The 27,053-nt window shown below is 47.0% G+C and overlaps 1 protein-coding gene across 6 annotated transcripts in view; it reads right to left on the reverse strand.

The window, feature by feature from the left end:
• nectin1b (nectin cell adhesion molecule 1b) overlaps window positions 1-27,053 on the reverse strand; it is a 517,671-nt gene that overhangs the window by 173,158 nt on the left and 317,460 nt on the right. For all 6 annotated transcript variants that reach the window (XM_059639109.1, XM_059639107.1, XM_059639108.1 and 3 more), the window contains exon 6: window positions 6,292-6,439. In XM_059639109.1, the coding sequence (XP_059495092.1) occupies window positions 6,292-6,439 (148 nt within the window). The remainder of the gene's footprint in view (window positions 1-6,291; window positions 6,440-27,053) is intronic.

Here is a 27,053-nt window from a genome sequence, read left to right on the forward strand (position 1 = left end):
ATTACCTGTCCCTGGGTTTACCTGTCCCTGGGTATTACCTGTCCCTGGGTATTACCTGTCCCTGAGTATTACCTGTCCCTGGGTATTACCTGTCCCTGGGTATTACCTGTTCCTGGGTATTACCTGTCCCTGGGTATTACCTGTCCCTGGGTTTTACCTGTTCCTGGGTATTACCTGTCCCTGGGTATTACCTGTCCCTGAGTATTACCTGTCCCTGGGTTTACCTGTCCCTGGGTATTACCTGTCCCTGGGTATTACCTGTCCCTGGGTTTTACCTGTCCCTGGGTATTACCTGTCCCTGAGTTTACCTGTTCCTGGGTATTACCTGTCCCTGGGTATTACCTGTCCCTGGGTATTACCTGTCCCTGAGTTTGCCTGTCCCTGGGTTTACCTGTCCCTGGGTATTACCTGTCCCTGGGTATTACCTGTCCCTGGGTATTACCTGTCCCTGAGTATTACCTGTCCCTGGGTATTACGTGTTCCTGGGTATTACCTGTCCCTGGGTATTACCTGTCCCTGGGTATTACCTGTCCCTGGGTTTTACCTGTCCCTGGGTATTACCTGTCCCTGGGTATTACCTGTCCCTGAGTTTACCTGTTCCTGGGTATTACCTGTCCCTGGGTATTACCTGTCCCTGGGTATTACCTGTCCCTGAGTTTGCCTGTCCCTGGGTATTACCTGTCCCTGGGTATTACCTGTCCCTGAGTATTACCTGTTCCTGGGTATTACCTGTCCCTGGGTATTACCTGTCCCTGAGTATTACCTGTCCCTGGGTATTACCCGTCCCTGGGTATTACCTGTCCCTGGGTATTACCTGTCCCTGGGTATTACCTGTCCCTGAGTTTGCCTGTCCCTGGGTATTACCTGTCCCTGGGTATTACCTGTCCCTGGGTATCACCTGTTTTGTGTGACAAGTACAAACGTCAGAAATTCCTCTGAGGAATTCTCCTCGGACAGTGCATCACCAGACTGGCTCACTGAGGGGAGTGCAGAGGGGAGGCTGGCAACATGAGTGAATGTTCTGGGATGGCCCACAGTGGGTGTTGATGTGCTAATACGATGGCGACAGTCCTGGGTACACCTCAACCCCACCGCATACAACGAATAGGCAGAGTTCGGTCTGGCTGTGTTTAGCTGTGTCTGTCCATGTACGTGCAAGTTCGTGCTAATGGAAACACAGGGAGGGTGATAGATTTGGAGACCTGTGGACATGATTCCTAATCACTAGATCCAAATGTGGCAGAAGTGAAATAAGAAATTAAAACGGAAAATGCTGGGAACACCTGGCCAGTCACCAGTGTCAGGGTTGAGAGGAACAGAGTGACCTTTCAGGTCAATGACCTATCAGCAGATTCTAGGTGGACTGAGTGAAGTTCGAAACTCAGATAAATGTTTGTACAGTGACCGCGCTGAACCTGCCTGCTTAAGTTTTGTAATTCTATAATTTAAAAATATCAAATGAAGACAATGGTAATTAAAAGAGATTAATGTTTAAGAATGATTAATTACTACCTTCACCGAGCAATGATTCAAATCACATCCCACATTTTATTCCATAATTTTATTGCAGTCGCTCGAGTCAACATGAGGATATGATGAAACCAATCACCCGCCTCACTATCTATCCCAGTGTCCTGTCTCTGTGGGCCCAGCCCTGTCTCCATGGGCCCAGCTCTGTCTCCGTGGGCCCCGGCCTGTCTCCGCGGGCCCCGGCTGGTCACCGCGGGCCCCGGCCTGTCACCGCGGGCCCCGGCCTGTCACCGTGGGCCCCGGCCTGGCCTGGTGAGGAGTTGGTGATAAATTTAAACCCCGTTCATTCCCCTTGCTGATGACCCTATATCTAGCAGCTCCCCGAATCCAGCCACATCACTAGCAGTTAGTGTTGAGAACATGCTCAACACAGGAATCCCATTCAATGCACAGCACAGGCTCAGGCCATTCAGCCCAAGTGGTCGATATGGGTATCAGTGCTCTTCATGTGCCTCCTTCATTTCAACCTTTCTGTTTACTCTCATGTCTGTTTCTCCATCATGAATTTATCCAGCTTCTCCTTCAGTGTAGCAGGATTATTGTACTCAGTCCCAGCCTGTGGGAGGGAGTCCCTCATTCTCCCCATTCTCTGGGACAGTGGGTTCTCCTAACAGTCCACTTGGGTTTTTAGTAACTCAGTTATTGACGATTCAGAATTCCGAACTCTCCCTCAGGTATTCCAGTGCATCAGTCACAGAATGTCAGGATACAGCTCGAGCAAACCATTGGGGTGGCTAATAGACACTGTAAAAAAAAAACCCCGAAAGAACTGCGGATGCTGCAAATCAGACAATAAAAAACAGAAGTTGCTGGAAAAGCTCAGCAAGACTGGCAGCATCTGTGGAGAGAAATCAGAGTTAATGTTTCAGGTCTGGTGACCCTTCCTCAGAACAGATGCTGGCTGGGAAAATGTCGGGTGATAAGCAGAAGGTAGGGTGGGGGAGGGTGTAAGGAGTGTGGATAGGTGGGGATAGAGCCCAGAGAGTGAGAAGAACAGTTGGACAGAAAAAGGAGTAGATAACAATCTGGCTGGGACGGTGGATAGTTATTAATGGGACTGTTAGTGGCTGACAATGGGTTATGTGTTATAGCAGACTGTGTGTTAACAAGGCCTGGGGTGTGGGATGGGAGTAGGGACATAAGAGACCTCAAGCCTGGAAGTTATTGAACTCAATGTAGAGTCTGGAAGACTGCAGGGTCCTCAGTGGGACACTATCCTTGATTAAAATAGAATTGAACATAAATTAACAATGTGTGTGCTTCAGCTATTCAGGGCATTGAAAAGATGACCTCAAATTTAGCTGCCTGTTTTTGAAGGAAGGATGTATACGTGCTAGGAATGGTTACCACATTGATAAAAAAAACAAACATATTAAATCAGAGAAACATGGGCAATTTGGTCCCTTAGATCTGCTCCACTATTCAGTAAGGTCATGGCTAATCTGTTTGTGTATCAAACTCCACGCTCCTATCTACTTGGGGCAGCACGGTGGCTCAGTGGTTAGCACTGCAGCCTCACAGCATCAGGGACCTGGGATCAATTCCACCCTCAGGCGACTGTCTGTGTGGAGTTTGTGCATTATCCCTGTGCACGTGTGGATTTTCTCCGGGTGCTCTGGTTTCCTCCCAAAATCCAAAGATGTGCAGGCTAGGTGGATTGGTCCATGCTAAATTGTCCGGGAATGAGTGGGCTGGGTGGGTTAGCTATTGGAATTGCAGGGTTGCAGGGATGCTCTTCAGAGGGTCAATGTGGACTCAATGGGCTGAATGGCCTGCTTCTGCACTGCAGGCATTCTATCCTCAATTTCCCTGACTAACAAGAATCTATCCAACTATCTTCAAAATATTAGGTAAGGTTGAGAGAGCTAGGGCTTTTCTCTTTAGAAAGGCAAAGGGTGAGAAGTGACTTGATAGAGGTGTATAAAATGATCAGGGGTATAGACAGAGTGGACAGCCAGAGACTTTTTCCTAGGGTGGAGGTAGCTTTTACGAGGGGGCACAGTTTTAAAGTGAGTGGGGGTAGATACAGGGGAGATGTCAGAAGTAGGTTCTTTACTCAGAGAGTGGTCGTGGAATGCATTGCCGGAGAGGGTAGTGGAGTCGACCTCATTAGGGGCATTTAAGCGGCTATTAGATAGGCATATGGATGACAGCGAGTTTTGAGAAGATTTGTAGCTCAGGTTGAGGTTCTGGATGTAGTTGTCGCTGAGCTGGAAGGTTAGTTTTCAGACACGTTCGTCACCATTCTAGGGTAATCATCAGTGAGCCTCTGACGAAGCACTGGATGACAGTATAGGTAGCGGTGGAGTAGGTTAGATGACGGTTAGATTTCGGGATAAAAGTTGGCGAAGGTGGGCTGAAGGGAGCTGTATGTGCTGTACTGTTCTATTGTCAAATCAATGAGCCCCACCTCCACCTTTATTGCCTTCTGTTCAAGTGGCACAATCCTTTAGAAGAATTCTTGTCAGATGGGTGTGGGATGGAGGAAACCATTCAAGATCTTACAACTTCAATCAAGTCACACCTCAGTGTTCCAAACTCCAGTGGAAGCCTCAGGCCAGTCTGTTGAACATTTTCCTAGAATCAACTGGAGATGGTTCAGTAGAGATTTATTCGACTGATATTGTGGAATGAGTGTGTTACTTCTGAGGAAGGTTGGACAGTATGGGCTGAATGGCCTAGGTGATAGGCAGGGTGTGGAAGGGTTGGTTTAGGATGGTTAGATTATAGAAGGCAGCAGTGATTTTAAATTGGGATTACCTTGTTAGGGCAGAGATGAGGAGATATTGAGTGAGAGTTGAAGTTTGAGAAGTCTTTCAGATGGTAGAGTGTTGTGATTTTGATTAGCAGAGTTTAATTAATTGTTGGGGGAGATGAGGTTGAGAGGGTAGATGGGATGTGGAAGGGATTAAGGTTAAGTTAGATGGTTAATGTATTTGGAGGTAATGGTAGGTATGGTATGGAGATTTGGGGAAATGGCTAGGAAAGTGGGACTAGGTAGATTGGGAATAGGGGGTTAGTGGTGAATGGGTAGTTGAGGGCTGTTTATGTGCTGTATGAATTAGATTGGATGGATGAGTTAGTGGTGATAGGTGAGTTGGGGTGTGAATATGGGAGTGGTGGGGGAAAGGTTGTGGTGGAGGAGTGATATGAGGAGGGATGTGACTGGTACTTGTATTTATCTTATTAATTCTGAATAGATGTGTATTTATGGTAAGGGATGTAATGTGGGGATCTGTAGACATGTGGGACTTTATAGCTGTAAAACACTTGTACATATACCAAAGCGGGCAAAGTTTTAAACTTTTCATCAACGTCTCAAAGGTTTGAGAACACAATCTGCACTTATAACTTTCACAGGGAAAGGACATGAGATTGATCAGAGAGACTGAGTCTCAGGGAAAGGTGAAAATTCCAACCCTTATGCTCAAATCTCTCTCCAGGGCTCTCACCCTCCCCATCTCAGTAATGTCCATCACCTCCAAATATCCGCTCTGATATCTTTCTACTTCTCATTGATGCCCGTACCCTTAACTTCCTGTGCCCCAAACTCTGGAGTTCCCTCCCTTAATTTTTCCACCTCTCTAGCTCTCTTGCACCCGCAAGATCAAGTGGATCCTAATGTGGATCAGGATTGATTTCTGTTTGAGGAACACTCCCTGTGAACCACCCGTGAACGATTAATCCTTCTGATGGCATGAGTCGTGGTTCCATTACATCTTGGTCCTCTGTGATTATTCTTCTCTCTGACAGTGTTCCACGCTCCTGCGGAACTCAGTTCAAATCAAATGTGGACACACCGTCACAGGGGGCCCAGCCCCCAAAACGAAGAAGATCTGCACTTTCACTGCAATGTGTCAATGTATAATTCACTGCCATTTAAACTCACAAATAGTTAATTAAAACTTTCAGTGGCGCATATTCAGAACGAGTCGGCAGACACATGGATGCAACTGGGCACATTAAATAAGACTTAAACAGTTCTAATTTAATTGTGCTTACTTTTGCACGAAAAGCTTGAAGCTGATAATAATGAAGATGGTCTTTAATGAGTGAGTGAAAGAGACAGAGATTGAGACAGTGATGGATAAATGGAGATTGATTTACATTGGAATTGAGAGGGAAACCCAAGTGGAGCATGTAAGATTAAGAGGGGTTTAGTTAGAGTAGCTAGGAAGGACTGGTTGCCTTTGTTTAAGGGATCCATTACTAGGAATGGGGGAAGACGGATGAGGATTAGAGGAAATTCAAAGGGAAATAAAGTGGTATTGAGCTCAATAGCTGTTTGTCTTTGAAGACATGATGGGCTGAATGACCTCCTGCCATCCTTTAATTTTATCCAATTTCTGTGGCAGGCACAATTAGGCATTGAGGACAGACAGAGGGGAGAGGAAAGTAAGAAGCGAGGCTGATGTAAGAGAGAGAGAGACATGAAGACAGAACAAGAAGGTTAGAGAGACAGAAAGAAACAGAGAAAGAGAGACAGAGTGCGGTGATCACAGAGTTTTGGGGCTCAGGTTTTTTAATTGAGGGTGACAGGAGACAAACTGGAATCGCAGACACAGTCTGACAGTCAATGGTCAATACGCGGTCACTAAAAGCTGCCACTTTAACCAGAATTTGGCCATCTGCTCTAACATCTCCTCAAGTGGTCTGGGGTTTGCTGTAAAATTTTCCTGTGATTCACCTTGGAACATTTAATCACATTAAAAGATGCTACATAAATGCAGTGGTTGTTGCTCCTGGTCGGTTGGTACTCACAGGTCATTGTCCGTGTCAGCTCTGCTCTTCTGTTGCCGTCGGTAAATGAAGAAGACAGTTACGATGGCGCTGATGATAATAACGGCAGCAATGACCCCTCCCAGAATTCCAATCACACTTCCCGGCGCTCCCTGGGGGAGAGGCTTATCTGTAAAGAAGAAGAAAAAGTGAATGTTTGAAGTGTATTTCTCCAAACTGAAGCAAGACGATCCTGGGAATTCACAAAGCCTGGTTGGATGGTGACCGTCAATCTTGTGGAGTTGCTGGAGAGGCGGGTCAGGGGAGGAGGGTTTTCATGAAGTAAAAATGGAGCCTAAACTCAGGCCTGGGAATCTGCTAAATCAGTGTGCTGTCTTTATTCATTCATTGGATGAGGGCATCGCTGGCTAGGGGGCATTTATTATCCATCCCTAATTGCCCAGAGGACAGTTGAGAGTCAACTACATTGCAGTGGATCTGGAGTTACATGTAGTCCAGACCAGGTAAGGATGGCAGCTTTCTTCTCTAAAGGGCATTAGTGAACCAGATGGGTTCTTCCAACAATTGACAATGGATTCGTGGTTGTCATTAGATCCTTACTGGACTCAACTTCCACCATTTTCCGGGGTGGGATTTGAACCCAGGTCCCCAGAATGTTTTCTGGGCCTCTCGATTAACAGTCTAGCTGTAATACCACTAAGCCATTGCCTCCCCAACAGAGGATCCTGTAAATTAAATATCTGCTCACAGTGTCCCCTTTCCCGCACTGTGGTTCACTCCCTTCTCTCTATTCATTCATGATATTGAGAATCCCTGAGTGGGCCCAGCATTTATTGCTCACTAGTTGCCCCTTGAGAAGGTGGTGGTGAGCTGCCTTCTCCAAACAGCCTCTGTGCTGTGGGTAGACCCACAGTGCCCTTTGGGAGGGTGTTCCAGTGTTTTTACCCAGTGACACTGAAAGAGTAGAGAGGAGATGGCCTGGTGTATTATGGCTAGTCTATTCAACCAGAAAATCCTGCTATGGCGAGTGGTGCAATTTGAATTTAATAAAAATCTGGAACTAAGAATCTAATGATGACCATAAAACCATTGCCATTTGTCAGAAAAACCCACCTGGTTCACTATTGCCCTTTAGGGAAGGAAACTGCCATCCTTACCTGGCCTGGCCTACATGTAACTCCAGACCCCGTGCAATGTAGTTGACACTTAACTGCCCTCTGGGTAATAAATGCTGTTGTAGTTAATGATGCCTACATCCCACGAATGAAAAATAAAAAATAAATCTGAAGTCGAGACAGTGGGCGACTTAGTGGGAAACATGCAGTGGGTGGCGTTCCCGTATATCGGCTGCCCTTGTCTTGCTATACAGAAGTGGCTGTGCTTTTGGAAGGCACTGTCTGAGGATCTTTGGTGAATTTCTGCAGGGCATCTGGTAGAGAGTACACACTGCTGCTACTGAGCTTTGGTGGTGGAGGGAGTGGATGTTTGTGGATGTGGTGCCAATCAAGTGGGGGCTGCTTTGTCCTGGATGGTGTCAAGCTTCTTGAGTGTTGTTGGAGCTGCACCCATCCTGGCAAGAGGAGAGTATTCCATCACACTCCTGACTTGTGCCTTGTAGATGGGGGGACAGGCTTTAGTGGGAGTCAGGAAGTGATTTGCTTGCTGCAGTATTCCCAGTCTCAGACTCATGATTGTCGCCTCACTGCTTGTCCAGTTCAGTTTCAGGTCTTTGCCTCTCTTGGTGAAGAATTCCATAAGACCATAAGACCATAAGACATAGGAGTGGAAGTAAGGCCATTCAGCCCATCAAGTCCACTCCGCCATTTAAATCATGGCTGATGGGCATTTCAACTCCACTTCCCCGCACTCTTCCCGTAGCCCTTGATTCCTTTTGAGATCAAGAATTTGTTGATCTCTGCCTTGAAGGCATCCAACGTCCCGGCCTCCACTGCACTCTGCGGCAATGAATTTCACAAGCCCACCACTCTCTGGCTGAAGAAATGTCGTCTCATTTCAGTTTTAAATTTACCCCCTCTAATTTTAAGGCTGTGCCCACGGGTCCTAGTCTCCCCGCCTAATGGAAACAACTTCCTAGCGTCCACCCCTTCTAAACCATACATTATCTTGTAAGTTTCTATTAGATCTCCCCTCAACCTTCTAAATTCTAATGAGTACAATCCCAGGATCCTTAGCCGTTCATCATATGTTAAACCTACCATTCCAGGGATCATCCGTGTAAATCTCTGGTGGATACGCTCCAGGGCTAGTATGTCCTTCCTGAGGTGTGGGGCCCAAAATTGGACACAGTGTTCTAAATGAGGCCGAACTAGAGCCTTATAAAGCCTTAGAAGCACATCGCTGCTTTTATATTCCAACCCTCTTGAGATAAACGACAACATTACATTCGCTTTCTTAATTACGGACTCGACCTGCAAGTAACCTTCAGAGAATCCTGGACCAATGCTCCCAGATCCCTTTGCCCTTCTGATTTGCGAATTTTCTCACTGTTTAGAAAATAGTCCATTCTTTTTTCCAAAGTGCAAAACGTCACATTTACTCACATTGAATTTCATCAGCCATTTCCTGGACCACTCTCCTAAACTGCCTAGATCTTTCTGCAGCTTCCCCACCTCCTCAGTACAACCTGCCTGTCCACCTATCTTCGTATCATTGGCAAACTTCGCCAGAATGCCCCCAGTCCCTTCATCCAGATCATTAATATATAAGGTGAACAGCTGTGGCCCCAACACTGAACCCAGCGGGATACCACTCGTCACCGATTGCCATTCTGAAAAAGAGCCTTTTATCCCAACTCTCTGCCTTCTGTCAGACAACCGATCCTCAATCCAAGCCAGTAGCTCACCTCAAACATCATGGGCCCTCACCTTGCTCAGCAGCCTCCCGTGAGGCACTGTATCAAAGGCCTTTTGGAAGTCTAGATAGATAACATCCGCTGGGTTTCCCTGGTCTAACATATTTGTTACCTCTTCAAAGAATTCTAACAGGTTTGTCAGGCACAACCTCCCTTTACTAAAACCATGCTGACTTGTTTTAATCTGACCCTGCACTTCCAGGAATTTAGAAATCTCATCCTTGACAATGGATTCTAGAATTTTACCAACTATCGAGGTCAGGCTAATCGGCCTGTAATTTTCCATCTTTTGCCTTGATCCTTTGTTAAACAAGGGAGTTACAACAGCAATTTTCCAATCATCCGGGACTTTCCCTGACTCCAGCGACTTTTGAAAGATCATGACCAAAGCCTCTGCTATTTCCTCAGCCACCTTCCTCAGAACTCTAGGATGTAGCCCATCGGGGCCAGGAGATTTGTCAATTTTCAGACCCTTTAGCTTTTCTAGCACTTTCTCTTTTGTAATGCCTACCGTACTCAACTCTGCCCCCTGACTCTCCCTAATTGTTGGCATACTATTCATGTCTTCCACTGTGAAGACTGACGCAAAGTACTTATTAAGTTCTTCAGCTATTTCCTTATCTCCCATCACTAGTCTTCCAGCATCAATTTGGAGCGGCCCAGTGTCTACTTCTGCCTCACGTTTGTTTCTTATGTATTGAAAGAAGCTTTTACTATAATTTCTAATATTACTAGCTAGCCTACCTTCATATTTGATCCTCTCCTTCCTTATTGCTCTCTTTGTTATCCTCTGTTTGTTTTTGTAGCGTTCCCAATCTTCTGATTTCCCAGTGCTCTTGGCCACTTTATAGGCTGTCTCTTTTTCTTTGATACATTTCCTGACTTCCTTTGTCAGCCATGGCTGTCTAATCCCACCCCGGATAATCTTTCTTTTCTTTGGGATGAACCTCTGTACTGTGTCCTCAATTACACCCAGAAACGCCTGCCATTGTTGCTTTACTGTCTTCCCCGCTAGGCTCTGCTTCCAGTCTATTTTCGTCAATTTCTCTCTCATGCCCCTGTAATTACCTTTATTTAACTGTAACACCATTACATCCAATTTTGCCTTCTCTCTTTCAAACTACAGACTGAACTCTACCATATTATGATCGCTGCCTCCTACGTGTTCCCTGACTTTAAGGTCTTTTATAAAGTCTGGCTCATTACATAGCACTAAGTCCAGAATAGCCTGTTCCTTTCTGGGCTCCATCACAAGCTGTTCCAAAAAGCCATCCTGCAAACATTCCATGAATTCTCTTTCTTTGGATCCACCGGCAACATTATTCACCCAGTCCACCTGCATGTTGAAGTCCCCCATGATCACCGTGACCTTGCCTTTCTGACATGCCCTATCTATTTCCTGGTGCATCTTGCGCCCCTGGTCCTGATCACTGTTAGGAGGTCTGTACATAACTCCCATTATAGTTTTTTTGCCTTTGTGGTTCCTTAATTCCACCCACACAGACTCCACATCTTCTGACCCTATGTAATTTAGTGCCGTAGATTTAATTCCATTCTTAACTAACAAGGCAACCCCACCCCCTCTGCCCACCTCCCTGTCTTTTCGATATGTTGTGAATCCTTGGATGTTTAACTGCCAGTCCTGAGCTCCCTGCAACCATGTCTCTGTGATGCCTACCACATCATAATCATTCAAGAGGATTTGTGCTGTTAATTAATCTACTTTTCCCTCTGAAGATGTCTCTCAGAGTTTTTCTGGTTGTCTCTGGTTGTTCTGAGCCAGATTTTGTAAAGTAGCTGCTATGCAACTCCAAAAAGGCATTGTTCCAAACCGCAAATTTTACATACCTAAGGAGTAACGAAGGAAGAAATCCCAGCAGCCCCAACAATCCCAACAAGTGTCTTTCATGCTTTCTCAAAGTTAGAAGTTGCATGACACCAAGTTTTAGTCCTTCAGAGCAGCTTGTGATTTCAAATAGACCTGTTGGACTGTCACCTGGTGTTGTGTGACTTCTGACTTTCCCCATCCCAGTCCAACACTGACACCTCCACGTCATCTCTCTTGCTCAGCAGATGTTTCTGGGAATCTTGGCAAATCATCTGGATGTAGCTTGATTTCAATGTGAACTGAAGATTTTCCATCGTCTATGCTGTTGGTAATTCGATTTTATTGACAAGAAACCCCGTGGACCATGAGATGCATCAAATTCTATTTCAGGCCATTGGTCAACTGAGACTTTTTAAAAATAAATATTCTCTCTGCAGAGACTATTGTCTTTTGTATTGTGTAAGTGTATCTATGTTGTGATTAAGCAAATATACTTCCAATTCTGGATTGTAGCTTAATAAAATGTGAGGCTGGATGAACACAGCAGGCCAAGCAGCATCTCAGGAGCACAAAAGCTGACGTTTCGGGCCTAGACCCTTCATCAGAGAGGGGGATGGGGTGAGGGTTCTGGAATAAATAGGGAGAGAGGGGGAGGCGGATCGAAGATGGAGAGAAAAGAAGATAGGTGGAGAGGAGAGTATAGGTGGGGAGGCAAGGAGGGGATAGGTCAGTCCAGGGAAGACGGACAGGTCAAGGAGGTGGGATGAGGTTAGTAGGTAGGAGATGGAGGTGCGGCTTGGGGTGGGAGGAAGGGATGGGTGAGAGGAAGAACAGGTTAGGGAGGCGGAGACAAGTTGGACTGGTTTTGGGATGCAGTGGGTGGAGGGGAAGAGCTGGGCTGGTTGTGTGGTGCAGTGGGGGGAGGGGACGAACTGGGCTGGTTTTGGGATGCGGTGGGGGAAGGGGAGATTTTGAAGCTGGTGAAGTCCACATTGATACCATTGGGCTGCAGGGTTCCCAAGCGGAATATGAGTTGCTGTTCCTGCAACCTTCGGGTGGCATCATTGTGGCACTGCAGGAGGCCCATGATGGACATGTCATCTAAAGAATGGGAGGTGGGAGGGGAAATGGTTTGCAACTGGGAGGTGCAGTTGTTTATTGCGAACCGAGCGGAGGTGTTCTGCAAAGCCTCCGCTTGGTTCGCAATAAACAACTGCACCTCCCAGTCGCAAACCATTTCAACTCCCCCTCCCATTCTTTAGATGACATATCCATCATGGGCCTCCTGTAGTGCCACAATGATGCCACCCGAAGGTTGCAGGAACAGCAACTCATATTCCGCTTGGGAACCCTGCAGCCCAATGGTATCAATGTGGACTTCACCAGCTTCATAATCTCCCCTTCCCCCACCGCATCCCAAAACCAGCCCAGTTTGTCCCCTCCCCCCACTGCACCACACAACCAGCCCAGCTCTTCCCCTCCACCCACTGCATCCCAAAACCAGTCCAACCTGTCTCTGCCTCCCTAACCTGTTCTTCCTCTCACCCATCCCTTCCTCCCACCCCAAGCCGCACCTCCATCTCCTATCTACTAACCTCATCCCACCTCCTTGACCTGTCTGTCTTCCCTGGGCTGACCTATCCCCTCCCTACCTCCCCACCTATACTCTCCTCTCCACCTATCTTCTTTTCTCTCCATCTTCAGTCTGCCTCCCCCTCTCTCCCTATTTATTCCAGAACCCTCACCCCATCCCCCTCTCTGATGAAGGGTCTAGACCCGAAACGTCAGCTTTTGTGCTCCTGAGATGCTGCTGGGCCTGCTGTGTTCATCCAGCCTCACATTTTATTATTTTAGATTCTCCAGCATCTGCAGTTCCCATTATCACTGGATTGTAGCTTAGATGTTTGTCACTTTCTTTAAGAATAAACTTTGTTTATAATAAACTGAGCTCATTTAAAAAAAGCCTGACAAAGGGGTCTTTTATTCTGATACAAAAGAGGAACACTTGGTCATTTTGGTGTAACATATTTACACTAACAGTGTACTTGATGGAGTTGTGGGGTGTATTTATCAGCACATGCCTCTCATCACAGCTCCATGATGGGTCAGATAGTCACAACAGAAGTGGGCTGCTCTCTCACTGGACAGAAATGGCTGGTGGTGGTTTAACCTGAAGCCTATCAGGCCTCAGGTGAGGGGAGATGCTTAAAGAAGAGCCCTTTGTGGTAACCTCAGTTGGTGCAGGAATTGAATCTATGCTGTTGGCGTCATTTTGCTTCATAAATCAGCTGTGCAGCCAACTGAGCTAAAGCAACCCCAAGTGGTGAAGTAAATGCAAAATTAAATAAAGATATCAGAACAAGTCAAGAATGAAACAACTTGAAACTTCAGAATACGGCTCTCTAATGATCAGATTGGATAATATGGAGATGCTTAAAAAAATGGAAGAAATTTATGCTATCTCACCAAAAACTATTGAAGTAACTTCCATAAGTTATTACAGGCTCAGAAATTGATTTGTGTAAATATACCAGGATATGTGACTTCGGAGAGACATGATGTTAATTTCTGAAGAATATTGCCCATAAAGTATCCTTACAGACTCAGTCCAGAGAAGTTAGCTCAATGAGGGAAGAGAAAAAGATCACGATGAACAATGGCATTATTAATCCTGGTCATAACCTCTAGTATCAAAACCAAACCGTTTGTGCATTGATTACCACAAAGTCAGATTCATACCCAATTCTACCATTGGAGGATTTTAATCAGAGGATTCGACAAGCATGATTGGTTACAAAAATTGATTTGCTGTAAGAATATTGGCAAGATCCAATGACTGACACAGCCAAAGAAATATCAGCTTTTGTAACACTGGATGGATTTTGTATTGTCATGGCAGTTTAGAATGAAAAATACATCAACAGGGTGGCCGAGGGCTTAGGTAACTGTGTCATTTACATTGATGACTTGGTCGTGTTCAGCCAAACCTGAGAAGAACATTTACAACACTTGAACAAACTGTTTTATTAATTATAAAGGGTTAATTTGGTCATACATTTGGCCAAAAGTGAATTTGACAAAATAGAATTCACTTATTTGGGCCACATTGTGAGATGGTGAAGTAACAGCTACAGAAACAAAAATAAGTGCTATTTTAGATTTTCCCAAGTTTAAAACAAAACTTAAACTTCTGCATTATATTGGCACGAGTGGATTTTTTTTGGCTGTTTGTTCTGAATTTCAGTAATCTAGTTTGTTAAAAATATTTGAGCAGACAAAAGAATATCAGGTTGTCTTTGATAATGTGGGAGCTGAGTTCTTTCAGCTGTGCTGAATGTTGATACACCATTGAAACTGACTGTTGATGTTGATATCAACAACGTCAGTGTTTGGTACGTGTTATTATAGCTGGATGCAATGGAGATTGATGAATGATCAATTATTTTTCTGGAAATTTATTCCAGCCGAATTATTCCACAATGGAGAACAAGGGACTGGGCCTTTGGAACTGGCTCTGCAATATTCAGAGACCTAGAGATCCCACTATTCTGCAGGGATTATTATTTGGATGGATCACAATCCTCTCCCTTCCCTGCAACAATTCTATGGCAGGAAGTTAACAGTGTTCTGCTGCAACAAAAAGAAAGTTGCTGGAAAAGCTCAGCAGGTCTGGCAGCATCTGTGAAGGAACTTCTGACCCTTCTGAGGAAGGGTCGCTGGACCTCAACGTTAACTCTGTTTTCTCCTTCACTGATGCTGCCAGACCTGCTGAGCTTTTCCAGCAACTTTCTTTTTGTTCCTCAGTTACAGCATCTGTAGTTCTTTTGTTTTCTTTCAGTGTTCTGTTGCAGTTTAATGGTGCAATTAAAACTATTCAAATTGCAGGAAAAGACAATATTATAGACTCATGCCCAGACATGAGCAAATATAAAAGAAAACAAATATCATGCTTGAAATGGACTTGAATAAATTATGATTGTCATATTAATTCTGTATTTTAATGAAAATATAATCTAATCATCAGCAGAAAATAAAAATGGTGATGAGGAAATTTTGTTCAAAGTGAAACTACCTCTTAGATTTGCCTTTCCAGTTTTGCCTGGGGGCAGTGGTGTTAAGGGCAGCAGGGATGAAGGTCTATTATATGTTTATGTGCGTGATCATGAGTGTGTCCGTGGAAATGTTTATGTTTGTGTGGTGGTGCCCGCTGTGCTGTGTATATGCCAGAGTTTCTGTGAGAGTTAGTGCAAGAATATGTGGTTATGTTTGAGTGTTTGTGTCTCTATGTGCCTTTGTTCCATGAGGCACTGTTCCACAATGTAAACTGCTGTGAAAGTTAAAGTCAGAGGTAATGAACTGGAGGTGAGTGACTGACTGATAGGACAGAGCTGTCCAGGTAGATGGATCTGTCGTCCTCAGGTTCAGCTCTCCCCGTAATTGAGGTTATATCTCCTGGCCAGCCCAGTTTACTGTTTACTGGATCAGAAGAGAGGGAGAGAGAGAGAGGACATTAGGAAATGATGACACTTGGTCTCAAAGCCCAGTCCATAAAACCCAATTAAAGGTTTCTCACGCACTGCCTCCGCAGCTCAGCTCGGATTAAATTGGAAGAAATTGTAGCAGAGCAAGAAGGGGCTGAATAAAAAACACTGGTTTCCTTCCAACCATTATGTTACCCCAGTCTGATTCAGTTAATTTCACCCTGTCGACGATGTAAGATCTAGAATATAAAATGTAATTGAATCTGTTCAAACCAGCAAGTGACCATCTGAGAGTTACTCTCACTCTTAACATCATCTATCTTGCTGTCAGTGTTATTCGCAACACAATTCCCACTCACCAAAATTACACTGTTTTAAGGACCTAGTCACAGGGCCATTGAGTTCACCGGCTCTTTCAGGGGCTTTATCCTCCTCATGGGTCACACTTCATAACAATCTCATTCTAAGTCTCCGCTTTTCTTGTTTACCCAGCATTCCTATAAGAATACAGACACTAATCACCTTAACACCTTCGCTGGGGTACTCTTGAAACTCAGAGGTGTATCTCTTGTTGAGCAGTTGAAAGAAATTGACCCAACCCAGTCAGTTATAATGTGGAATGATCTGGATTTGTCCACAAGGGATATTCTTCATGGCAACTTCTGGAAAATTCTATTGGTTTTTACATGCACTGATCTCTTTCTCCCCCAACGCAGGGGCGCTTTTAAAAGAGGCCAGCTCAATCTCTTGCATTTTTAGTGTGTTTCCCTGAGCTGCTCACTCCACCAACGCAGGTCTGAGCAGTTCAATTGCAATCCAAACAAAGTTTCTGCTTTTATGAAGGTCACAAACTCTGTGGTTCTCCACACAGAGACAGTTCAAACTGTTGAGTATTCTCAGTGCTGCCGGTTTTATTTCGGACTTCCAGCATCAGTAGCATTTTAGTTTTGCTCTAGGCCTAGTGGCAGCATCTCACTGCAGGGACTTGCCATGAGTATCACTTCCAGGATTTAAATTCAGTTGAAATTGCCTCTCCAGCATGGCATGGAAAAATACATTGTAATATAGAGGGACAACTGTGTTACTGAGGGATAACAATGTGTTACTGAGGGATAACAGTATTATGGAGGGATAACAGTGTATTACAGATGGATGACAGTGTTACTGAGAGATGACAGTGTTACTGTGGGAGTACAGTGTTACTGACGGATAACAGTGTGTTATTGAGAGATTATAGTGTTATTGAGAGGTTACAGTGTGTTACTGAAGGATTACAGTGTAATTGAGAGATTACAGTGTTACTGTTAGATTACAATATTACTGAGAGATTACAATATTACTGAGGGATTATAATGTGTTACTGAGGGATTACAGCTTGTTACTGAGAGATTGCTATGTGTAACTGAAGGATTACAGTGCTTTAATGAGGGGATACTGAGGGATTTAAGGGAGGGTCTTTTTACACAATCAGATGTTGATTACTATATTAAAGATGGTCTGTATCAGTCAAGAGATTTCCCAGTGTCATGGCCAACAAACCCCTGTGACAGAGGGCTCTAGCAGTTGGAGAATGCAGTTTCTCAAGGGGCAACTAGGGATGGTCAATAAAGACTTGCCCAGGCAGTGGCAGCCACATCTCGTTAGTGAATATTGACAATCTTGTGGTGAAGCGGTAATGTTCCTACTGTTGGACTAGGAGGCCTAGGTTCAAGTCCCACTGCTACAGAAATGATTAATAATGTATGTGAAGGGCCTCGTTAAATGTACCTTCTCTATGCGAACCTAAGTACCTGATGTCCTGTCTCACTGCAGCTTGTGACACACTACTACAAACCTGCTACATTTATAACACAAATACAATGAATGAAATTGAAAGTAATTTCTTGCATGTGAAGCAACTTAAGATGTTCTGAGAGATGTTCCAATGTTGTATAAATCTTTCATTTGAACAGGCAGACACCCACAAACTGGTTTGCAAATAGGGAACCTGCTAGGGCAGATCATCAATTACATTTAAAAGACATTTGTTAAAATGTAGCAAGGATCCAAACATGCTTCCCACTCATAATTGCAAACACAAACCACCAAATGATTCTAAAAATCAGCTGCACAAGAGGTGGTTGTCATAGTAACTGCAGAAAGCAGGAATAATCAAAGGCCTTTTGGTCCATCAAATGCATTCTCTCCATTAGCCCCTGCCCCTCTACTTCAGCACATAGGAGTTTGAAAACATGGATGAATGCTTCAAAAATGCGGAGACTCTTAAAGAGAAGTCAGAGGATTTCAACGGACACAGGGATGTTGGCCAATGGGACTCGGTGTTGGTTAGAATGCAGGAAGCAGCATTTTGGATGTGCTGATGTTTATGAAGGATAGAAGATGTGAGGCCAGACACATGTACCAAGATAGCCAGGGCTGCAGGTGATAAAGGTAAAAAATACGAAGGCTTCGGCAGTCAATCATCAAGTAATATTTGTGCCACACAAATACCAGCCAATGATCACCTTCAACAAGAGAGAATCTAACCAATGCCCTTTGAAGTTCCATGGATTTACCATCACTGATTTCCCCAATAACAATATCCTGGGGTTACCATTGACCAGAAACAACCGATCTCCCATACTGTGGCTGGGAATCGCAGCAAGTAACTCACTTCCTAACTCCCCAGAGCCTCTCCATCATCTGCAAGGCACAAGTCAGGAATGTGATGGGATACTCCCCACTTGCCTGGAATGGTGCAGCTTCAACAACACGCAAGTTGCTCAGTAGTAGCAGTGTGTACTATCTACAGGACGCTCTGCAGAAATTCACCAAAGATCTTCCAACAGTGCCTTCCAAACCCACAACCACTTCCATCTACAAGGATAAGGGCAGCAGATACAGGGGAACACCAACCCTCTGCATGTTCCCCTCTAAGCCACTTGTCATCCTGTTTTGGAAATATATTGTTGTTCCTTCACTGTCGCTGGGCCAAAATCTTGCAATTACCTCCCTTGGACTTTGTGCATCTACTTTGATCCCAAGTAGTGCAGCGGTTCAAGAAGGCAGCTCACTAACACCTTCTCAAGGGGCAGCTAGGGGTGGGTAGTAAATGCCTGCCAAGTCAGTGACACCCCTGCCCCAAGAGAGATTTAAATAAGATGATCTGAAGCAAGGTCGAACTCAGAGAGTACTGTACAGCAGGATGAAGGCAGTCTCTGTGATGCTTGGATGTGTAGCCAAACCTGCCTCAACATCATTCATAGAATCCCTACAGTGTAGAGACAGGCCATTCAGCGCAACAAGTCCACTGCACCCCTCTGAAGGGCATCCCACCCAGACCCATTCCCCTGCTACCCCATGTCTAACCTGCCTAACCTAAACACCCCCGGGCACTATGGGCAATTTAGCATGACCAACCCACCCAACCTGCACATCTTTGGACAGTGGGAGGAAACTGGAGCACCCGGAGGAAACCCACACAGAATGTGCAAACTCCACATAGACAGGTGCCTGAGACTGGAATCGAACCTGTGTCCCTGGCGCTGTGAGGCAGCAGTGCTAACCACTGAGCCACCGTGCCACCACAGCATCATAGTTGGGAATAGTCTGGTTTGGACTCAGGCAGGTCTCCAGGCATGGAGCAAGACGCAGTCAGTCAGAGAGAATGCAGTTTGCAATGAGAAATGAAGACAATAGGTATGAAATTAAAGGCATTTTAGTTTGTAACATGCTTAATTTGTTTTGTAGATTTCCATTTAGTGTGGTTAATGCTTTATAATGTTTTAATGGTGAACAAAATTAAGGGTTATATATTGCTTTGCTTGAAATGAAGAATGTTAGATTTGCTAAGTCACAGAATTGAGTAGAATTTTCAGCACAGAAACTCCATGCTCCATCTGACAGGATTCTGTTGTCCCTTTGAGTTTTCTTCATCGCTCTCCAGCAATGTCTTCGTTCCCATCTCCTTCAAGTCTTTATCCAGCTCCATGGTAAAATGCACCGTGGCTGTTCCCCTCAGCCACTCCATTCGGAGCAGGTTCCACTTCCTGGATAAAGATCTTTCTAGGCATCTCTTTGTTGGAGACTTTGGGATATTTAGTCCATTTCTAGACTATCAAAGCCTGACACAATTAAAGGGGCTTCTCTCAGGCCACCCCTTGGTTTGTTGTTTATTCGGAACTCAAAGTTCCGGTTTGTTGCTCTGTACCAGTGGGAGGGGGATCCCTTCATTGTGGAGAGAGCTTCAGGCTCGGATTAAGGGGTGTGTGCTGGGATTGTCAGACTCCCGCTACATGCTGATTGACAGCAGTGTGGCCAACACAAAAGGAACATGAGTTGAGAGAGTGAGAGCTCAAGTGACAGATTACAGCACACTCCCCAGGGAAACGCTGAAATGGACTCTAAGCGCAAGAGTTCTTCAAACACATACAACTCTTTGCAAATGAGGGCCTCCTCGTCAAATGTATTCTCACATTAGTTCTGGATCCAGACAGAAACAGTTATGACCAATGGAAGCTGGGCTGGCACCAAAGCTTGATGAGAATTAGGAGCAGGAGGAGGTCATTCAGCCCTTCGAGCCTGCTTCACCATCAGCTGATCTGATTGTGGCCTCAATTCCTATTGCTGCCTACCCCCTTACAGATCCGAAACCTGTCCAGCTCAGCCTCAAATATATTGCATGACCCGGCTGCTGTTTGAGATGAGCTATGACATGAAGGTGTTGGTGTTGGACTGCGGTGGACAAGGTCAGAGGTCAGGCAACACCAGGTTACAGTCCAACAGGCTTATTTGAAATCACAAGCTTTTGGAGAGTGTCGAAGGGGCAGTGCTTCAAAAGCTTGTGATTTCAAATAAACCTGCTGTCCTATAACCTGGTGTCATGTGCTTTCAGGCTGGATGAACTACCCTCTGAGAGAATAAATTCTTCCTCATCTCCACATTGACCTTGATGGGAAACTCCTTTTTCTGAAATCCTGTTCAGGTGAGTCGTATATTTTCCACCAGGAGAAACATTCTCTCCGCATCGAGCCTAACAAGTCTTCTCAAATCTTACATGTTTCACAATAAAACTGTCTTTCATTCGGTTAAACTGCGATGTCTACAGGCCAGACCTGCTGTTTGAGCAGACTCCTTCCAGCTGGCAATTATAAGGGGAGTGCAGAGGCCCTGGTCAGAAGCTGCAGCCTCTGATATGGTTTAATATTCTTAGATTCACAGAATCCCTCCAGTGTGGAAACAGGCCCTTCATCCCAACAAGCCCACACCAACCCTCTGAAGAGCATCCGACCCAGACCTAACCCTTTCTCTGTATCCCTGCATTTCCCATGGCTAACACATCTAACCTACACATCCCTGGACACTATGGGCAATCCACCTAACCTGCATATCTTTGGACTGTGGGAGGAAACCGGAGCACCCGGAGGAAGCCCATGCAGACACAGGGAGAATGTTCAAACTCCACACAGACAGAGGGTGGAATCAAACCCAGGTCCCAGGCTCCTTGAGGTAGCAGGACTAACCACTGAGCCACTGTGCTGCCCAACCTATCATTACACATCATGAGGAGCCCTCAAGAAGATGAGTGAAACAGCAGCACCTCATCGAACAAAATAGACTACAAATGTTTTCAAGAGGAATTTATCGAATTCTCAATCCGAAGAAAGAGATTATGTCAACAGCAAAACAAAAAAAATGTACATTCATACAGCACCTTTGATGCAGGAAAATGACAGAAGGTGTTTCACAGGACTGCATCTGAAACACTGTACAGTTCTGGTCGCTATCCTTATGAAATGGCATTAATGCATTTGAAGCAGTTCAGAAAAGGTTTACTCAACTAGAATCATAGAATCACACAGTACAGAAGAGGGCCTTTGGCCCATCAAGTCTGCTAAAAATGCACTACTACCCTGCACTTTCCCACCGGGTATGAACTTTCCTGTGCCCATCCAAGTACTTATTACAGACTGTGAGCTTTCCCACTTCAATTCCCCTCGCAGGCAGTACTTTCCAGACCCCCAGCAGCCTCTGGGTGAAAGTCATTTTGCGCAACTCCCTTCTAAAGCTTCTGCCTTTCACTTTAAGTTTAAGCCAACATATTTTTGAGCTTCTGGCTAAAGGAAACAGTTGCTTTATGTTCAGCCTGCTTGTGTTTCACAAGCTGATACACCTCTGAATTCCAAGTGACGTTTGGTTCCAGTCCTTGGAGGCCATCATCACTGATGAAATGATGGAAATCAGTGGATGGTAAAGGCTGGGGTGGCGCACTGAGATAGCGGGGCTGCAGGTGACTGTAGACGGAACAACGGGAAAATTGGATTGCTCCCTTCCCTCTTTCTGCATCTGTCCACTGGCCCTCGCTTGGAGCTGCTGATCCTGAGGGTAAATAATCCCTTGGGCACCAACACCTACCTTTGCGTGTTGGGGCTGGGGGAGGTCCTTTTTAATTCATGAGACAGTGACTATCAGTGGGCTGTTGAACTGCGAAGGCAACACACTTGACCCTAGTGGGGTCCTTAATGGATGCCCATTCACAGTCCGACACGATCTCTGTTTCAGCCTCACAGCTGGGAACTGTGGCTGCTTCCTGTTGTAAGTCACAGGGACATTGTGGAAAGTAAGAGGAACGCACATTCCAATTGCAGACTGTTTTTTGTTGTCGAATTTCCAGAACAGGGAACTGAGGGGCCCTGAGTCACCTCTCACCTTCAATTTTCAGAAGGTTATTCCTTCCATCAAACAAAGAGATTTCTAATGATTAAAGGACAAAACTTTGATTTAATGCCATTGAGGAGAGTGGACAGTCTACCATCCGTTTTTATCTAACAATAAATTAAATGCTGCACAATCTGCAAACTGTATGACTGACAGCAGCTTCGAGCTGAACTGACTTCGATCCGACGGAATGGTGAGAACTGTCCACGAACCCCAACCTGTCCCCAGAGCCTCTGATGAAGGGTCTAGGCCCTTTTGTGCTCCTGAGATGCTGCTTGGCCTGCTGTGTTCATCCAGCTTCACACTTTGTTATCCCAGAGCCTTTCTGTGTCCTTTAAACTCGCCTCAAAGAAAGGGAAGCGTTTTTCACTGACAATTACTGAGATTATAAAGCTATAAGCACTTTGCAGACAGTGTAACAGTTGGCAAAATTAGTAAGCATTGAAAGACAGACGTGAATTTGTATAGCACCTTCATGAACACAAGGTAGCTGAAAGTGATTCACAGCCGGTGAAAGACCATTGAAATGTTCTGATTGGTAACTGAGGAAGTTTCGCAGCCATCCAGAGCACAGCAAGATCACTAAAAACAGGGAGGTGGTAATAACTAGAGAATCCAAGACAGTGACGATGCAGAACTCTAGAGCTCAGTTTCCAACAAGGGAACAGGACCCAGCCTTCTGCCAGGAGACAGGGCATGCAGAGATAGCAAGCTGTGGAGTTGGATGGACACAGCAGGCCAAGCAGCATCAGAGGAGCAGGAAAGCTGACGTTTCGGGTCGGGACCCTTCAGAGCCCTGCTCTAATGTCTCATTAAAAACACAGAAACCACTAACACAGTGCTCCACTCCCTCTGTACTGACCCTCCGACAGTGTGGCATTCTCTCAGCACTGACCCTCCCACAGTGCGCCACTCCCTCTCTACTAATCCTTTCACAGTGTGCCACTCCCTATGTACTGACCCTCCGATAGTGCGCTACTCCCTCAGTGCTGACCCTCCTACAGTGTGGTGCTCCCTCAGAACTGACCCTCCCACAGTGCAGCGCTACATCAGCACTGACTCTCTGACAGTGCAGTGTTCCCTTAGCACAGGCCATCCGACAGTGCCCACTCCCTCAGCACTGACCCTCTGACAGTGCCCGCTCCCTCATCTCTGACCCTCTGACAGTGCTCACTCCCTCAGCACTGACCCCCCGACAGTGCCTGCTTCCTCAGCACTGACCCCCCGACAGTGCCCACTCCCTCAGCACTGACAACCGACGGTGCCCACTCCCTCAGCACTGACCCCCCCAACAGTGCCTGCTCCCTCAGCACTGACCCCCCGACAGTGCCTGCTCCCTCAGCACTGACCCCCCGACAGTGCCCACTCCCTCAGCACTGACCCTCCGACAGTGCGGCGCTCCCCCAGCACTGACCCTCCAACAGTGCCCACTCCCTCAGCACTGACCCTCTGACAGTGCCCACTTCCTCAGCACTGACCCTCTGACAGTGCCCACTCCCTCAGCACTGACCCCCCGACAGTGCCTGCTCCCTCAGCACTGACCCTCTGACAGTGTGGCGCTCCCCCAGCACTGACCCTCCAACAGTGCCCACTCCCTCAGCACTGACCCTCTGACAGTGCCCGCTCCCTCAGCACTGACCCTCCGACAGTTCAGCACTCCCTCAGCACTGACCCCCCAACAGTGCCCGCTCCCTTAGCACTGACTCCCGACAGTGTCCGCACCCTCAGCACTGACTGCCCAACAGTGCCTGTTCCCTTAGCACTGAACCCCCAACAGTGTCCGCACCTGCAGCACTGACTGCCCAACAGTGCCCGCTCCCTTAGCACTGACCCTCCAACAGTGCCCACTCCCTCAGCACTGACCCTCCGACAGTGCCTACTCCCTCAGTACTGGCCCTCCAACAATGTGGCGCTCCGTCAGCACTGACCCTCTGACAGTGCCCACTCCCTCAGCACTGATCCTCTGACAGTGCCCGCTCCCTCAGCACTAACCCCCCGACAGTGTCCGCTCCCTCAGCACTGACAGCCCAACACTGCCTGCTCCCTCAGCACTGACTCTCCAACAGTGCAGCGCTCCCTCAGCACTGACCCTCCGACTGTGCCCGCTCCCTCAGCACTGACCCTCTGACAGTGCCCGCTCCCTCAGCACTGACCCTCTGACAGTGCCTGCTCCCTCAGCACTGACGCTCCGACAGTGCCCACTCCCTCAGCACTGATCCTCCGACAGGGCCCGCTCCCTCAGCACTGACCCTCCGACAATGTGGCACTCCATCAGCACTGACCCTCCAACAGTGCCCATTCCCTCAGCACTGACCCTCTGACAGTGCCCGCTCCCTCAGCACTGACCCTCCGGCAGTGTGACACTCCGTCAGCACTGACCCTCCGACAGTGCCCACTCCCTCAGCACTGACCCTCTGACAGTGCCCACTCCATCAGCACTGACCCTCCGACAGTGCCCACTCCCTCAGCACTGACCCTCTGACAGTGCCTGCTCCCTCAGTACTGGCCCTCCAACAATGTGGCGCTCCGTCAGCACTGACCCTCTGACAGTGCCCACTCCCTCAGCACTGATCCTCTGACAGTGCCCGCTCCCTCAGCACTGACCCCCCGACAGTGTCCGCTCCCTCAGCACTGACAGCCCAACACTGCCTGCTCCCTCAGCACTGACTCTCCAACAGTGCAGCGCTCCCTCAGCACTGACCCTCCGACTGTGCCTGCTCCCTCAGCACTGACCCTCCGACAATGTGGCACTCCATCAGCACTGACCCTCTGACAGTGCCTGCTCCCTCAGCACTGACCCTCCGACAATGTGGCACTCCATCAGCACTGACCCTCTGACAGTGCCCACTCCCTCAGCACTGACGCTCCGACAGTGCGGCACTCCCTCAGCACTGACCCTCCGACAGTGCCCGCTCCCTCAGCACTGACCCTCTGACAGTGCCCGCTCCCTCAGCACTGACCCTCTGACAGTGCGGCACTCCCTCAGCACTGACCCTCCGACAGTGCGGCACTCCCTCAGCACTGACCCTCTGACAGTGCCCACTCCCTCAGCACTGACCCTCTGACAGTTCCCGCTCCCTCAGCACTGACCCTCCGACAGTGCCTGCTCCCACAGCACTGACCCTCCGACAGTGCCTGCTCCCCCAGCACTGACCCTCCGACAGTGCCCACTCCCTCAGCACTGACCCTCTGACAGTTCCCGCTCCCTCAGCATTGACCCTCTCGTGTTGCAGAAGCTGAGTTGCAGTTGATGAAGTGAGGAGGAATAGTTTTGGATGTCACTGCATTTTGAGTGAAAATAAAACTGTGGCAGATCGTACAGAGAGCAGGGAGGATAAAATGAACGGCATAAATGGAGAGTAAGTCAGAGCAGAGAAGGAGACATAAAAATGTCACTTGGCATCTGCCGGCACGCTATGGGACTCCTGTCCTGATTTAGCTGCAAGTCAACAACTCACATCTGTAGCTGAAAATCACACACACGGGACCTATCCAGCTCTGGCCTGGCTTCCAGCCTCAGTCTTTATAAGTTTGTGAAGACTAATAAGGCTGGGAGTGTTGGGCTCTGCAGCTAAATGGTCCCAGTTTAATGGCAGGAGCTGCCCGTTGGGAGTTTAGTGTGAGTAAAGTCAGGCGATGCACTCTATTTATAGAGGAGTTGGGTCGTGTGGAGAACTGTCACTTTAGTGGTTATCCGAGCCTGAGTGCTGAGGGCTGAAGCTCACTGAGTCGCTACTGCTTTATTACTCGCAATCGGTCACTGATGCCCTTCAAATTTCTCCTTCACTGAGCAGAGGGACAGCCCACACATTTTTAGATATGTCTCTCATGCCCTGAGAGACAGCTCAAGAATCGCTGCTTGTTTCTACGAGTCATTTTCTTTTCAGACAGAGCATGCTGATTCTCAGCCGTGCTAACCTCACTTTCACAGGCTGTAACACAGCCATGTTCTCAAACTCTTTCCTTCGGCTCTTTCCTTCAGTTTTTGAAAGTGGAAGAAACATTCCCTTCCCCTTAGGTCCACCAACAGCAATTACTGAGCAGTACAGCAGTGCAACCAGGCCAAAGTAGCAGATACACACTGGATTCTGGTCCATTAGCCTTCCCTAATTAACTCACATGTCAGCCTGTCCATTTAACATGCTTGTTAATTTGAATGGTATAGGAAGCTCAACTATTTCTCCCCATCACCAACCAGTTGTAGTACCATTCATCTATTGTTCAGCACCACTATCCCCCACCCCCGAAAATCCAATTAATCAAATTATGTACAACACCCAGCAAGGACAATGCTGTCTGCCAACAGTGAGGGGGAGAGGGAGGTGGGGTGCATGAAAATGGAGTTGGAAGGAGATGCAGGAGGCTCAGAGGCTGAGAGGGGCTTCTGCGCCTGGTTCCTCAAGCTATCTAACAGGGGAACCGCTGCCTGACAGATCCTTGGCTTTCTGCCATTGCTGCTTCCCTCCTTCTGCCTCTCACTGGCCCCATCACTAATGGAAGCTGCTTCATTCCTCATGTGGTGGACACTGCAGACGATGGTGGTTCCCTGGCCATTTCCATGTCTCACAGACACACACTTCTCCATGTTATTACTGATGGTGACTGGTATTCACGCACACTGCTTCCCTTCTGGTGTCCCAGGGACATTGTGACGTTGCATAATGCCAATGGATTCAGTACCTCGGAGTGTGACATATTGTCATGGGTCTTCTAATGCCTGTACAGTATCTGTCTCTGCCTTTGTGCCTTTATTTCTGTTTCACTCTCTCTCTGTCTCTCTCGGTTACTCCATCTATCTCTGTCTTCATTACTCTCCATTTCTCTCTCTTCCTTACTCTCCATTTCTGTCCCTCACCTTCTTTGACTGTCTCATCAAATCTCTCTCTCTCTCTCTGTCTCTCGCTTC

The sequence above is a fragment of the Stegostoma tigrinum genome, chromosome 32 (assembly GCF_030684315.1).
Source record: "Stegostoma tigrinum isolate sSteTig4 chromosome 32, sSteTig4.hap1, whole genome shotgun sequence".
Classification (NCBI taxonomy): domain Eukaryota; kingdom Metazoa; phylum Chordata; class Chondrichthyes; order Orectolobiformes; family Stegostomatidae; genus Stegostoma; species Stegostoma tigrinum.